Consider the following 16,121-nt stretch of genomic DNA (forward strand, 5'->3'; position numbering starts at 1 on the left):
TATGCTAGACACTATAGAGTAAAAAGCAAAATAATCTAATCTTCGAAAACTAACTTTTTTTTTTTTTAATGCTGAAGAACGAGATAAACACTGGCAGGAAACACACTCACTGAATGAGATAAACCTCCTGAATCTGATTCTTAGTCTCATCACCAAAGGCACCCACTCTCAGGTCTGTTCCCAGGGAAGGACAGAGAAGAAAATCTCCCAAGGGGCAAAACAGAGCTAGCAGACATTCTCAAGCTTCTCCCATGTACCAGTCGAAACACAAGCACGTTTAAAAGCCATGCACTGTCTCCCAATGTTGTAGGGGCCACAACATACCTTAAAAGGTCCCTACATCATCATACCTTCCCAGCGATCTCAACCTACTTTTCCCATTCATTTTCCTGTGTAAATTCATGCACTCTATATATCTGCCAAAATCACTGCTCAGTGGTCCCCTTACTTCCCAGGAGTTTCCCTCTGTGCAATGCTCATGCTCTATCCTCCACTTTCCCTCACCTCTCCAATTATAAATGTGCATATCTGAACCACCCTTAGGGGCCTCGCTCAAATGTCTCTGCTCCTGAAAGTGTTTCCTGATCCCCTCAGCAGAAAGTACGCTCCCCCCCCCCAAAACCGCCGTAGTGCTCCCAGCACCTCCCTTATAACCTCACTATGTATTCCCGCTTGAATCTCAGTTCTGCATGTGGAGTACTCTCAACTTTCTCGCTTACTCTAAAACATCCTCAATGGCAGAATTCTGTCAATTCATCTTTAAATCTGCACATCACCTAATACACAAAGATGAGTCTTTAAAAAAAAAGTTTCAAGTATTAACACTCTAATGCAAGCATTACATGAACTTACAAGAGTAGTCAGCTTCCAAATTTCAATTACTCAGCTTGAACCTAAAGTGTAACCAAAATACAGAATCATCTTAAATCAGCTGAGCAGAGAAGCCAACCTGCAGAAATAAAATACCTTATTAATCTTTGACTTCTTGAATTGTAAAATATTTTTGAACCTCGACTTTTATTTGCGGTATTATCTGGTTAGCAGTGTTGGCAGCTATTCAAAGTTTTAAAGTACTATAGGTCATGAATATTAAATTCTACAACAAGTTTACTGGGATGAAATCCAAATTCATTTGTAAGTACATGACAAATAGTCAGCCCTCCAGTTTCAATAATGCTAGGAAATACTGTGATCAGAATCGGAGTATCTTGCTCTATCTAGATTCTCACAAAGTCAAGTGTAAGGCAAGCGAAGGGAAAGAAAATCATAAGAAAGTGGGAGCACTACTTGAAGTAGAGTGGCACAGATGTTGATTGAAGAAAATCAGAAACAGCAAATATATCATATGTCATTCAGCGCAATCAATATGAGAGTCACATCTTGAGTAAAACCACAACCTAGTCTAGAAAGCAAAGGGACAAAGCTATAAATGATAACATATTCTGCCAATGCCATCCCCAGCAACTAATCAAATAAAAAAGCCCATGTAGCTTCAAGGTGCCAATACCTGGAGGCTCTGTACCTCCCTTTCCATGCCCTTCTATATAGGGGGAGTCATGCAAACTAGATACACAGAAGTACCACATTTAATATCGTCAGTGTTCCAACAGTGACAAACCAAAAACCTCCAACAGAATATAACCCCCACCCTCAGAAACCATTCTCAAGGTAAACCCTGTAAATGGTTTGAAAATATAGGATTATTTGTTTGTGTCTGATCACTACATCCTAATGTAAAACCAAGCTTACAAGTAACATCCAAGATAAACTTTTTCACCACTGGCAACCTCCACCATTCACATCCCGCCTAGCACTAAAATAAGAAAGCTGTTTCTAGACAAAGATGACTCGAGTTCCAAAAGTGGCAATGCCTCTCCATTTCCTCTCTCATAATACAGCGCTACATTTTGTTTACGTGAAACAGCGCTACAAAATTTAATTTTAAGAAAAGGAAGTTGTCTAAATAATGTACACCTGAGAAGTAACTATAGCAAAATCGAGCTAGTCATCTTTATAGAAATTCTTAAAAGATCAAACGAAAAGGGCTTAGTTTTTCCAAATCAGTTTGGGCTATTATTAGAATCGCTATGCTGGTTTTCAGATTTCCTTTTTTTTTTCCCCACCTGTAACTGAATAAGTGATTATGAGGCTAATAAAGGGAAAAAAGATGTTTCCACATTAAAACAGTTAACAGATGTTAAATAAGCACAGAAAATGGCCACTAGGCAAGCAATGACTGATGTTTGGTAAGTAAGAAAAATGTTGCTTTTGCTGATTTTATTACCCATGTACCTCCCGGGGTCATGGGAGACTTGTAAAAAATTTTGTGGGCAGATAAAAGTCAAGCATTTATTTGCAAGGCGAGTTTGAGTGTGTTTCAAGGGTTCCTCACCACCCCCCTTACTTTTGACCACATAAAACTAAGTAAGTGAAAGTCATCTAAGAAAGGCTAAAACAATCATTTGATGAGAAGGCAAGAAAACTTATTTTTCAACATTTTTCTGACATACATTTCTTCCAATTCTACCCTCCCAGACCCCACTAACCAGGAATGAAATCCTCATTGTACAAAGGGAAGAGGATTTCAACATTTCAGGCATGTATTTTTCCAGGACAAATCTGAAACAAGTGTGAATTCAATAATTTCCTGAGTACCTACTACGTGCCAGATAGTGTGCTAGATGCCAAAGACAATGTAGAAAACACCTTAAATAGAATGCTGAACCTAAAAACTACGTACATTAAAACATTTTAAGATGGTTATGAACAATCGTCTTGTTCATACACATTTCTGAAGATTTTATATTTGATGGTTTCTTACAAATCCCCCCTACTGGCAACTGAATTATTGTATTATTTCCTGTCATAATTAACCATATTATTTCATAAGTCATACAATCTCAATAAGCACTTATAATACAAGATAGATGTGTTTGTTTTTAGCATATTCAGAATACTGCCTAGCACATAAAGACTCTGCCTATTAAATACTAAATAAAAAAAAATAAAATAGTACAATATGCCAGGTCCTTATTATTTTTCACATACATCAAAGAAACAGAAAACTTGCATATTTCCCTTGCAGAATTGTGAAAGCCTTTTATATAATAAGGACATATGCATCATCTGCATGAATCTTAGAAGTCAAAAAAATGACAGCCAAGAATTCTGGCCAAATTCAGCCATCCCAAGGATTTTGTCTGGCCCAAACAGGGTTTGTTTTTAAATCAGTAGCCAATATTAAATAACAATGTCATTGAAAAATCCAGAGGTCTGTCTACCTAGAAAAATCTCCAACTCTCCCAAACCCAAACCTGTACTTTCTTATTGCAATAATAGGATGAAGAGGAGTCCTAGAGGTGGGTGTAATCTTGCTTCCACCAGTCCCTTCTGCCTGGCACTAGCGCAATTTGAGTTTGGGGGCCAGGATCTTTTAAGAGGTACAGAACTGAAACCAACACTGTGAAGAAAGAAGCTGAGTGTGACTGCTATGTGAAAAACATTACTGATGAAACTATCCAAACAGAGAGCCTTGCCCCTCTGGTCCTAATAATTTCCAGCTTTAAGAGGACCGCCATTTTGGGATTTGAGTACTTGGCTAGTTCAGTGGTTTGCATAATAGAGTTAAACATTTGTGCACTGGAGTTTTCTGTTTATATAAAAGTTATGTTTTAATAGGGCAGGGAAGTTTATTTCATCTGGCAAACCATGATGCAGAGTTAATTGGTAAGATATTTAAGATGATTTATTCTTTTAAGGTTGAAAAGGACCTTCTAAAGTCTTTTATTCACTTCCTTCAGAGTCTCTTCTAACTCACTCCAGGCATAGAAATCTATATATTATAAAGACAGAATATGGAATTTTCTATAACTTCCATATGTAATCTATGCCAGTGTTTACAAGCCCCATAGTCATAAAATTCTAAATGAAAGTTTTTGCTTAAATATTCATGCTTCAGCTTTAGTTGATTCCTAATTCATATGCTTTCAAAACCACCGTATGTTTAAAGACTAACAGAAGTTTATCTTTTGGCCTTCCTTTCCTTAACATAAAGAATTACAATTCCATTGATATTTCTTCTTTCTCTACAACTAATATGTATCAGGCGCCTTCCAAACACTGGGCACTCAGCTTGCACTGGACGCCCCACAATTTCATATGATCTTCACAACAACTCTAAGAGAGAATATTTACAGTCTCCATTTTCATTTCCAGATAAAGAAACAGGTCACTGAAGGAGCCCAAGGTCACTCACCCAGTGTGAGTTAATATTTGATTCCATACTATTTTCTTCTCTTCTAGGGAAGTCATCTGACATTACAACTGTTCATTCATCTTCACACCTTCACAATTGAGTAAAATCATGGCTAGACATGCACAAATATGTATTCTGGTTCTAGTGATCCTACCATTTTCTGGGTGACCTTCACATCTCTGGTTCTCTACCCCTTAGCTGGAAATAAGGGGACTGGCATAGATGGTCTCTACAGTCCCTTGAAAATCTACACTATCTGTTACCGAAATGTTCTCATTAAGCTCATTGGCCCAAAACCTGAGAATGAAAGAAAGAATGGGCTTGAGATAGCAACTCTCAGATGAAGGGTTTTGCTGCCCGACTACCTCCCTTGCCCACAAGCAGCGGCTGCCAGACAGTCTAGGCAAGTTTCCATTTGGAAACTTCTCAGGACACCGAATCTTCAAAGTGTTAGGTCCTTTCTCATGGCCCCTGGGGGCATGGGGGTACCGACTTCACACTCTCTACTGCTAGGAGTTCCTCTGCAGGTGATACTTCTCATTTTCTTAAGCAGGACGCTCAGTTACATTTTAATTTCGGATAAACAAAGAATAATTTCTTAGTATAGGTATGTCCCAAATATTGTGTGGGACACAGTTATAATAAGAATCTTTATCAGCAAGTCTGTCCTCGAAAATATGCTTAGAGAACTGAAAATTTCTTAGGAACTACAGAACGTCTTAAAAGCAAGCCCTGAATTGATATGCCAAAATAATTTCCTAATTCATGAGGCGGTAAAATGGAAATTCTGCAGACTGTCAAACCACAATGTTTCACAGGTTGTCGATGCGAGGTCCCGCAACACGAAGCGTCTGCATCCTCACAGAGGTCCCCCTCCCCACAGGACGAGGACCATGATCTATATGTATTCTATCTACTATTTCCAGTAAAACAAGAAAGCTTGCTTTTGTTGTTGATATGGGTTTTAAAACAAAAGAAAAAAGATTTCTCTCCCTAAATCCTTCTGAATAATTAAAATTGATTTGAAATTAAGAGTTTGGCTTTCAGGCCACGTTGTTTTTAGGCATTAAACTTGACCCAACCTGAGTTTTCTTTTAAAGTTTCAGCATATAATTGAAATCACAAAACAACTTCATTAAGCACTAGATACTTGAGCTCTAACTGAAAAGGTTATGCTTCCTCACAGAACAGAAGCATATCAGTAATTACCCTGCCTACGAAGTGGGGGGAGGGGGGGAGTCATTTAAAAATAATAATAAATGTTCCTATTTCCCTCAATTTTTTCTTCGCTTCAATTTCTTCCCAATTTGATTTTAAATAGAGAATTGAGAGCAGGGGAAAAGTAGCCAAAACTAGAAAATTTGACAGCATTCCTGATCAGGGTAAGTATCCAAAACCATAACTCCTCACTTAAGTGTCCAAAAGGAAGGAGGAGCTGGCCTAAAACATGACCAAGATTTGCAAACACTGGTCAAGTTCACCCCTTACACTAAAAGCCAAAGCAAGGGTGAGTTTACTATCAACGAGAGAGAATGGGGAAACGGGAAGGAGACAGTTCCTCTCTCTCTGCCCAAGCCTTCCCCCAACACAATAGCCAAAAACTGGTTCTCTTTAGGGGGATGGGATCTGTAAGCACTTCTGTGACCTTCAAACAACACTGCATTTGAAACCACTAAGGGAATACAAAGGAGTAAATATGAAGCCCTGAGGCAAAGGTCTTAATTGGCCTCAGGGCAAAACCTATAATAACCTCTTTCTGTTTTGACTCTTCTATTCTTATTCACTAGGACAAGGAAAAGGTGAAGATGATTCACTGTAGAAGAATTTGAGTTCCCAGTGCACAGCAGAGAAGGGTTGTTTTCCAAAGTCAGATCAGGAAAAGTACTATTAACAAATGGCAGAGGATTTCCCCTCTATAGAGTTTAGCATCTGGCTCATTATCAGCTCTGATATTTTTACAAATACACATTACAGGCAATTTACTGGATTGTAGAGAACTTGGGCCGAAATAAAGAATGAATAAAAATAAATAATAAAGGTGCCTAATCTTTACCAGAAGAAACTGCCCTTCTACCCTCCTTGAAATCATGAAAGTAAGTTAAGAAACCCAAGAAATAAAACAGTCTGTGAATGAAACGCATGTTAGTGGGGAAAGGTCAAAAAGGACACCTCCACTAACTGAAGATCAAAACGTTACTTATTTTAGATTCTCTTTGAAGAGGAACAAACACGCTTTCTAAATGGGGGGAAAGGCCCAGGCAAGGAGCCCGCTCCGCAACCCCACGCCGGAGCGCCAACAATCACTTACTCTGTAGATGGTGGGCAGGATCTGCTTCATTTTCAGCCTGTGAAAGACAAAGACGTCATAAACCGCCGACACGGCGAGCACCGTCACCCCCTGCTCCTTCCACAGCATGCTGCAGCCCGCGCACAGGCCGGTGCCCAGGAACCAGCCCCACGTCCTGGCTGAGGAGCCCCTCGTAGAGCAGTGTTTCATGTAGCACAGCAACGACAGGAGGAAGAACAGACTCGCCCCGACGTCGGCGCGGCCCACGACTCCGGCCACTGCCTCCGTGTGGATGGGGTGAGAGGCAAACATCAAGCCAGCCATGAAGGTCCAGTATCCGTCCCCGAGGAGGATCTTGGAGAAGCTCGTGAAGACACCAGTGACCGCCGCGTGCAGCAGGACGTTGACGAGGTGATAGCTCCAGGGGTTCAGCCCGCCGACGGCATGGTTCAGGCGAAAAGAAAGCGTGCAGAGTGGCCGGTAGGATTTGTGGCTGCCGCTGTGGGTTAAAAGAGTCCCCCAAAAATCATTGTAGAAAATGTGCGTCCATGGAGTTTCGGGGAGAAGGTCTTGATTAGTCTTGATAGCGCGGCTAAAAAACAAAAGAAAAAAAAATTTTTTTTAAATCAAATATAAAATAAGTGAAGAAAAAAAGTTGACCCTTGACCTACATGGAGGTTACGGGTGCCGTTGAAAATCCAAGTATAACTTTTGACTCCCCAAAAACTTAATAGTCTACGGTCGACCAGAGGCCTTACTGATAACATGAAGTCCATGAACACACGTGTTGTCTGCTGCGTGTATTATATACGGTATTCTTACGATAAGGTACGCTGGAGAAAACGTTATTCAGAAAATCGTAAGGAAGAGAGCGCCTGGGCGGTTCAGTCAGTTAAGCGGCTGCCTTCAGCCCACGCCACCCTGGGACCAAGTCCTCCACTGGGCTCCCTGCTCAGCGGGACTCCGCTTCTCCTTCTCCCTCTCCCCCCCTCCCCCCCTGCTCCGGCTCGCACATGCACGTGTGCTCTCTCTCTCTAAATCTTAAAAGAAAATCATAAGGAAGAGAAAAGGCATTTACAGCACTGTATTTGTTGAAAAAAATCTTAGAAGTGGACCCATGTAATTCAAACCTGTGTCCCTGTGTCGTTTAACGGTCGACTTCACGTGACTTCGCTAAGATACCGCCTTCCCGGAAGCTGTTGTCATGCGTACCGTGGGGTTCCAGGTGTACGCAGGATTAATGCAAATGAGCCTTATGGAAGGCTTTACATATAGATTGAATTCAGATCCTCCCCTTAACGCTTACGAACACTACAATTAGGGTTATATTTCTTTTCCTCAAAAGCTTTCTTGTTTGTTTGAATGCAAATACATTTGAAAATAAACGCGGTTTCTATCAGTGGTTTAAGACTTACTGCAGCAGTTGTCAAAGAACTGCCCTTAAAAATCATGCGGTATCCTGGCTTAAAATGCAGATGACAGGCAGCTGGTTGATGTGCGGTCTGAGAATCTGCATTTTCTAAAAGGTACAGCCCATGGGATACTAGTGATCCCGGTGTAGGTGATCCTGGTGCAGAGATCTGCTTAAAGCGAGGACTAAGCTCCCTAGTAGAAATAAACTTCAGATAGAGTATCTGTGCCCAGAGTAATGCTTCTCATACATATAAATCACTGGGGAGCATGGGGAGTCTTGTTAACAGCCAGGTGCTGAGTCAGGAGGTCTGGGGAGGAGCCAGATACCACAGTTCTAACAAGCTCCCAGGTGGAGCTCATGCTACTGGCCCTTAGCAAGGGAGAGCTGGGGAGGCCAGGAACAATGTCTCTTCCCCCATCCAAATGCTTCCCTCTCTCTTTCATTCTAGAAAACTTCAGCCTTCCCCCTCTGAGTTCTCACAGGACTTATAGTTATCTCTACCAAGTGTCTTGTGTCCTGCTTTTGAGAATTCATAGTTCCAGGTTTGCAGGCCTGGTATCGCCACACAGACTTCAAGAAAGAAACCTAGTACTTGCTGAGAACTTGCTTTCTGCCAAGCACTGTAATGGTCTCCTTGGCTCTATCTTCTTTAATCCGTAGAGTAAATGACGAAGTAGATATTATCTACATCTCTCAAGTGAGCAAATTATGGTTGAGAACCAGTAACAGTTCCAAAATCACATAGTTGGCAAAGCAGGGTAGAGTTCCCTGGCCTGTGCTCTTTCCACTCTGTTGGGATTCCCAAATGTGATCTCCAAACCAGTGCAAGTATGTAAGAAGATAACACGGGCAAACTTTGTAAAAATTTTAATGGTTATATTTATTTTAATGTGTATTTGAAAGGAAATTTAATTATCAAATCAAAGCTGGATTTCATAGATGTTTGCTCAGAATGAGGCTGTTAAAAATTAAAAAGTCAATGTAGAGACAAATATTAAGGAATCAACAGTACTGGTATATGTGGACAAGGTACAAATGTTGGCATGTAAATGATTCAGTGTGGAGGATCCCTGCTCTAGGCCATTACACCCTCCAGAGAATAGGGGGGCATCTTGACTGTTTTGTATCCTTAGTCCCTCTCTGTACTTACAGAACACAGTGGAGGCACATGAGTTAGGAGGACGGAGAAATGAGACGGTCAGGACACCTACTCCATAAATAGAAACCTCTTGCCTAGTCTGATGTCAGGGCTTTTTAAGGGGTGTGGGCATGTGTGTAGCTGAAGAATATACGACAGAAAGCCTCCTGATGACTTTTATCTCTAGCCCCTCCACCCGTTTGGCTTTTCACTCTGAGACAGGCATGATCAAAGGAATTTGCACATGAATATGACCAAAAACCAGGTTGGCAAAACTCTGGATTGCGGGATAACATGCCTGAATCACAGCTCTGTAATTTACCTGAGTGTCTTCAAAAACAAGAAAATGCAACAGATTCAAACAGATTGAGAAACCCATCCAAGGTAACATAGCCAGTGGAAATAACCACATTCTAGTTGGAATAAAATGATGGGGCAATGCTGGTTTTCACATACTTCTATAAATTGCTTCCCAGTTAACCTCTCTGAGCTTCAGTTTCTGTGAAGATAATAGTTGTAGGGGTGTTTTCTGAAGATTTTATTTATTTATTTGAGAGAGAGGGAGAGAGAAGGAACATGACTGGGAGGAGGGGCGGAAGGAGAGTGAGAAGCAGACTCCCCGCTGAGCAGAGAGCCCTACTTGGGGCTCGATCCCAGGACCCAAGGATCATGACCTGAACCGAAGGCAGACACTTAACTGAGCCACCCAGGCTCCCCCATGACGAAAATAGCTTTACCTTGGAAACAGTTAACAAACACTTGTAATTGTTCGTTTATCCGCTATGTAGAAAAGCAGGGACACCTGGGTGGCTCAGTCAGTTGGGCATCTGCCTTCAGCTTGGGTCATGATCCCGGAGTCCTGGGATCGAGTCTCACGTTGGGCTCCCTACTCAGCGGGGCTCTACTTCTCCCCTGGCTACTGTGCACTCTCTCTCTCTCTTTCTCTCTCAAATAAATAAATAAAATCTTCAGAAAAAAAAAAAGAAAAGAACACTGTCTTGCCAATACATGAGTGTTCTGGAGACCTAGTACAAATGACATCTGAGCTCTGTGAGCTGCTGGTGTTATTATTCTATAAAGACTGGGGTATAGTGTTCTAAAACTCCCTTATTAAAGTCAGCTTGATGCAGAGTCTCTGAAATTAGATGCAATTAGGGGTTGGAATTAAAATGTATCAACAGTAGTTGATGATTATCTTTTTTGAGCCAAACACCATGCTAGTCCTTCTACATAAATTATCTACTCGTGAGAACAAGTTGACTCTTCTAGATACACAATAAAAAGGCTGAAGGTCTATTAAAATCATGTCCTAAAAAATACTCAACATGGCAGAGATAGGTGTTCTCCACTGTTTGATCTCCCCTTTCCCATACTCATAGCTCTTCTCTTTTTAGCTGGGTACATGGTCATCTGGAAAAAAGATTTCATTTCCAATTTTCCCTTGCTGTGATGAATTTTTGGCCAGTGCTACATACTACTTCTAGAAAGTGTCCTTAACAAAACAAAACAAAAAAAACAGCTTAGCATTCTTTCCTCCCTCCCCTCTCTCCCTCGTTCTTGCTGAAGCACAGATGTAATAGCTGGCATTCCAGCAGCCATCTTGGCCCATAAGGAATCCTTAGGAATAGAAGTCATGCCCAGCAGAGCACAGCAATAAGACTGAACAAAACTGGGTACCTATTATGGTAGACCACACCAGCTAACTACCTCCCCATTTTGTGAGTGTGAGAGATAACTCGCTATGTTGTTTAAACTGTGATATTTGGGGTGTTAGGTAGAAGCAGCTGGACCTAGTCATCAGTGAAATCCTTTGTTAACAGAAGACCTACTATATCACAGTGGTTTGATTTTCCATATTTATTTTTATTTTTACAAGTCTCCGTGTATCGACTGTGTATTAAATGAATTTCCATATAAATTGGCTTTTAAAATATTAGAAACAGATGTTACTCTGGATCCATTAAATTAAAACACCCTGCTTTGACATTCATCAAGAGTCTAACCCAGAAGTAACTGCTTAAGACTTGATAGGTTATAATTAAAATTTAAAGAAATATGAAAAACTGCCAAACTGCCTAACAGTGTTGTCAGAGAGAGCGGATTTCAAGTAATTCAGAATGAAAAGCCAACTGGCCTCTACTAAACATTAACTGAGATATTGACGTGAATTTCTCTAATATCATCGCAGAAACACTCAGACTATCAAAGTCAGGGCAGTAGAAAGCTCGATAGCAAAGCATTCTGGGAGGCAGCTTTGCTAACACAGTGAGGAAGGCTGGAAAGCACATTTAGTTCAGGACCATACTTCACCCTTTCACTGGCAGATCCAGATAGGATAAAGAACCACGTTCCCCAAACCAGGATTTCCACATGCTATTAGTTCAGCTCCGTAACCAACTCCACAAAGACTTTATGGGCGGGGGGGGGGGGGGGGGGGGGGGGGGACGGACGGGACACGCCTGCTTTTAAAAAGCTGTACAAAGTTGCCAGAATTTCTTAGAGCAATAAATCTAGTAGTCTGCAGCAGCTAACAAGATATAGTATACATCTAACTCTCACAGAACAAGAGTTTCAAAGCAAAGAATTAACAAATCTCATAATTACACCATGAGAGAAAACTCCGATGAGACACAGGCCTATATGTACACCGTAGAAAAAAATGTAGAGGGGAGTTTTGCTGGAACAAAAGTGGGAGATCAAAGTAACACCTTAGCCCTGTGCAAAACATTCTACTAAGGGAGCCTTTGGTATGATAAAATTCTCGGATGGGTGTTATCTGCTTAGGAAGGTTTTTATTTAACCAATGAATATTATGGCAAAAGAACATGAAATAAGACTAAATTGTACTGGGCCTTAGTATATAAGTCATGTCACACATGCAAGTCAGTGATAAGGGAGGCATGACGCATCCCTCAAATCATATTCAGAAAAATACGAACCCAAAGGGCCTTAATAGAATCTAAATAATCTGCGGGCAAAATGAGAAGTAAAGGTAGTTGTTCAACACTAAGCATAATAGATTTTCGCCCATTTGCATTTTCTTTCAAGAGTCTAAAATGGAAATAGTAAAACCTATTCTGTGATTTCTCAGCTAATGAAAAACCTTAACTCAAAACAAAATTTCAGGCTGGTATAATTTCTTAGGTTACCGCTGTGAATTGGTGTTGAAAATTCAGAAAGGCACTAAGGAATTAGGAAATTTTCCACTCTGGAAAAGGTGAAGAACATCGGAGCAGCAGATGTGAAAAAGAAATAATTGCAGGCAGAATTCTCCAGAGGACACATGACTGAGAGACCATCTTTTGAAGCAAAAAGATCCAGTCCCTCAAGTCTTCAAGGAGGTCTTAACCTGTTCTAGTTTTGTTCATTTGTGGCTCTTTGTTTTTGCTGCCTTATGATTTTTCCTTTAGGAAATGTTGACAAAGGCCAACAATATTGTAAAGCTGATGAATGGGGCGACACTGCCATCCTAACTGTCCTTGTGTGTGTTTCTCTCACTGCTATTTTTTCTGTCCATTGACCTTTTCAGTCAGGCACCATAAATGATGACCATTAGTCCATCAGCGCAGAAACAATCCTTCCATTCTTCAAACATCAAATGGCACGCTCTTCCAAAGTGCTTTCAATGGTTCTACCGAAAGGTAAGTGAAGGCCAAACTTTTAATTAAAAAAAGAAAAAAAAAATCAAATGATGGGTTGACGTTCTACAAAAGAACGGCCTTTGCTGACCTGACCTGCTTCAGTGCTACCCAAAGATGCCTGGCTATGCCCCGACAGGACAGTGAAATGCAGAAGGTAAGAAAATTGACTCTAGAGCAAATGACACTAGAGTCCAAGGTACCTCAGTTTTCTCATCTGTAAAATAAGGATAATAACTGTACTTGCCTTAAGGATCATTGTGGGGAATAAATGAGTTAGCAAGCAAAGAGTAAACTGTTATATGTAATAGAATATGTATATTGGACATAATATATGTAATATGTCAGCTGCTGTCATTATTAGTATTATTACCATCAACACCAAACGAGTGATGCTAGCCATCAGTGCAAACACAGTGCTCTTCATTGTAGCCTTCAAAATCTATGGATCATGGTCATGGGTATCTCACCTAAAATTCCTTTAAGCTTTCGTGACATTCTCAAGATAATAATAAACATTTATGAAGTCTTACCCTTGGTCTTTAACAAATTAGTCTTCTGAGTTTCCTCCTACCTTTTGGGCTACCTCTTTCTAACTCTTCTTGGCTAGCATCTCCTTCACATTTGTCTCCCAAATGTGGACGTTTCTCCCCTGGTTCTGTTCCCTGACCACCTTTCTCTCTACACGTCCCAGCTCTGTGGTCAGTCATCTCTGACACCTCCAACTCAAGAGCTGCCCTCTCCCCCTATACCTCCAGCCTGGGTGTTGCTCATGAGCCCCTCCTTCTAACTGCCCAAGTGATTCCCACACCTTAATGGAGGAAGAGTTATGAAATCCTGGTTCCTTTAGTACCCCCAGGAGTACCACCTTTGGACAGTTAGCCCCTCAAAAGCTCAGCGCCCTTACCTATGGTTGGTAGATAATAACAATACATCTCACAAACTGTTGTGTTGAACACCAAAGAAGTAACATTAACGTAAGGTGTTTGAAAATTAAAGAGCCATGGGGCACCTGGCTGGCTCAGTCGGTTAAGTGACTGACTTTGGCTCAGGTCATAATCTCAGGGTTCTGGGACTGAGCCCCGCCTCCAGCTCTGCATAAGGGTCCGTGTTTAGTGGGAAGTCTGCTTCTCCCTCTCCCCTCCCCCCAACTCATGCTCACGCTTTCTCTCTCAAATAAATAATATCTGTAAAAAAAAAAAATTACAGTCTGTGCAATGGATACTTGCTGTTGTTTGGGGCTGCTTCTACCCCTAGTTAACAGTGTCCTGCTTTTTTTGTTTTTTCTTTCAAGAATAGCCCACATTTACTCTTAGTCCATATGGATAGGGTGAGGCTGTCTTTACCTCCTGATGAAAGGTCATCATATGATTTGGCCAATTAGTATACTATAATCACCCATCCTCATTCCTGGCTGTGACAACTGATTTAGCAGCAAGCTGGGTCAATCAGAGTCAAATTCAGCCCCAACAGTCTACTGAGAAAGAACATCTTTTGAGAATGAGATGAAATCCTTGGGCTGCTAAAGAATGGCCTGAAAACAGAGCCTACCTAAGAAGAATAAGGCAAAACCAAAGAACCCAGATCTAGGAGACAAAGATGCCATTCCTACTGCAGCTGATCCCATCATGCCTGAAGCTAACACTGTTAACTAAATCAATAAATGCCCCTTACTCATAAGTTAATTTGAACTGTCATTCTGACATCTACAACCAAAAGAGTGCTAAACAAAACAGCACGTTGGAATTATCAATATTGTTAGTTGGCCTTTTAGTATCTTAAGCTTAATAAGACGGAATCCAAACAATTTTCCTCACAATCCATCCCCTTTTTTCATACAAGCCCCTTATTAAATACTGTCATTCCTCCAACACTGTCATCAAGGCTGTGCATGAGGGCTCCTTCTCTCTTCGCTCCCACATCCATTTTTAAATTGGTTAAGGATATTTTTACACTGTTCAGTGCCTCAGAAAAAAATCCAACTTGCAAGTTTCCCTTGAATCCACCTCTAGCTTCTCTGGTCTAGTCTCATTCGGGCTTTTACTATTTCCTGCCTGTACTGCTCGCATGCTTACTAAAACTGCCTGTTCATTTTTCTTTCCTTCATTAGGCTTAAGTCCCCTCATGGAAGGAATTATGCCCTATGTTTTTTCCCAGTCCCAATGCATATGAGGCTCATAATAAATATTTGTTATACGGAAGTAAATAGTTATCCCTGACTGCTTTCCTTCCTCCTTTGATCCACATGCTGTGGAGAGAGAAACTTCCTGAAATATAACTCTAACACTACTCTGCTCCACAAAAATCCCTCATCATGCCCTATTTCTTACCATAATAAACACCCTTCACAGCCCAGCATTTATAAACATCCCCATTATGCCTTCTGGGCCAATCTCCCCTTACTTCTCCATAGGCATCTTAATGTCCTCCAAACTTCCCAGCCTCTAGGCCTTTGTTCAAACCACTTCTTTGCTTCCTCTGCCCGGACTGCTGGTCTTTACCCAGTTACATCTGTCCAAACATGCTTCAATCCCCCATGATCATTTGTGATGCCACAGTCTCCCCAAAGTCCTCCCTAGCTATTGTTACAAATATGCTTGATTTTGACATGAATACTGACACACTCCCATTAATCACACTGACTTCTTACTACACTTAATAGGGATCCTAAATGGGATGACATGTGAAGACATTTCGGAAGGAGTAGGAGGAAATAAATGCATTGAAAATGGGGCACAGGTAATTCTAATAGTCCCACTTCCACCCCCTACTGAAAATCACTGCCCCCAAAAAGCAATTTTGTCATAAGGAAAATAGTTACTCAAAAAAAAAAAAAAAAAAAAAAAAACCGAAAGAAAAAGAAAATCATTTACTTGCTCATATATTCATTTATTCAGTGATGGACTAGACATTATAAAGGGCACTGCAGATAGAACGGTGAGCAAAATAGACTCATCAATTTTGAGAAACAGCTTAGTAGAGGAAGCAAATAAGTGTACAGACAATTTCACTGTAGTATGAAAATACTACTCTAACATGAAATCCTGACTGCTATAGGAGAACAAAACAGACTCCCAGTAGTCTTAGAAAATCCAAAGTTGGGTCGCCTGGGTGGCTCAGTTGGTTAAGTGGCTGCCTTCGGCTCAGGTCATGATCCCAGGGTCCTGGGATCTAGCCCTGCTCAGTGGGGAGTCTGCTTCTCTTCCCCACCCCCCGCTCCCCGCCTCTCTGGATCTTGTGGTCTCTCATGCTCTCACTCTGTCTCAAGTGAATAAATAAAATCTTAAAAAAAAAAAAAAGAATCCAAAGCTTCCTGAAGAAAAGCAGGTCTACATGGAAGGAGTTACATGAACGAGTAAGGGAGTTGGGGAGATGTTGCCAGGCTGATG

The 16,121-nt window shown here is 41.0% G+C and overlaps 1 protein-coding gene across 4 annotated transcripts in view; it reads right to left on the reverse strand.

Annotated features, from left to right (window-relative positions):
• Nucleotides 1-16,121, reverse strand: part of TMTC2 (transmembrane O-mannosyltransferase targeting cadherins 2) — an 835,540-nt gene that overhangs the window by 678,820 nt on the left and 140,599 nt on the right. For all 4 annotated transcript variants that reach the window (XR_015727148.1, XR_015727149.1, XR_015727150.1 and 1 more), the window contains exon 2: nt 6,564-7,134. Coding sequence is in view for 1 of the 4 variants with exons in the window: in XM_045780076.2 (XP_045636032.1) it covers nt 6,564-7,134 (571 nt within the window). In the remaining 3 variants the exon portion in view is untranslated. The remainder of the gene's footprint in view (nt 1-6,563; nt 7,135-16,121) is intronic.

Source organism: Ursus americanus, chromosome 17 (genome assembly GCF_024610735.1).
Source record: "Ursus americanus isolate L20-20 chromosome 17, mUrsAme1.1.p, whole genome shotgun sequence".
NCBI classification, from domain to species: domain Eukaryota; kingdom Metazoa; phylum Chordata; class Mammalia; order Carnivora; family Ursidae; genus Ursus; species Ursus americanus.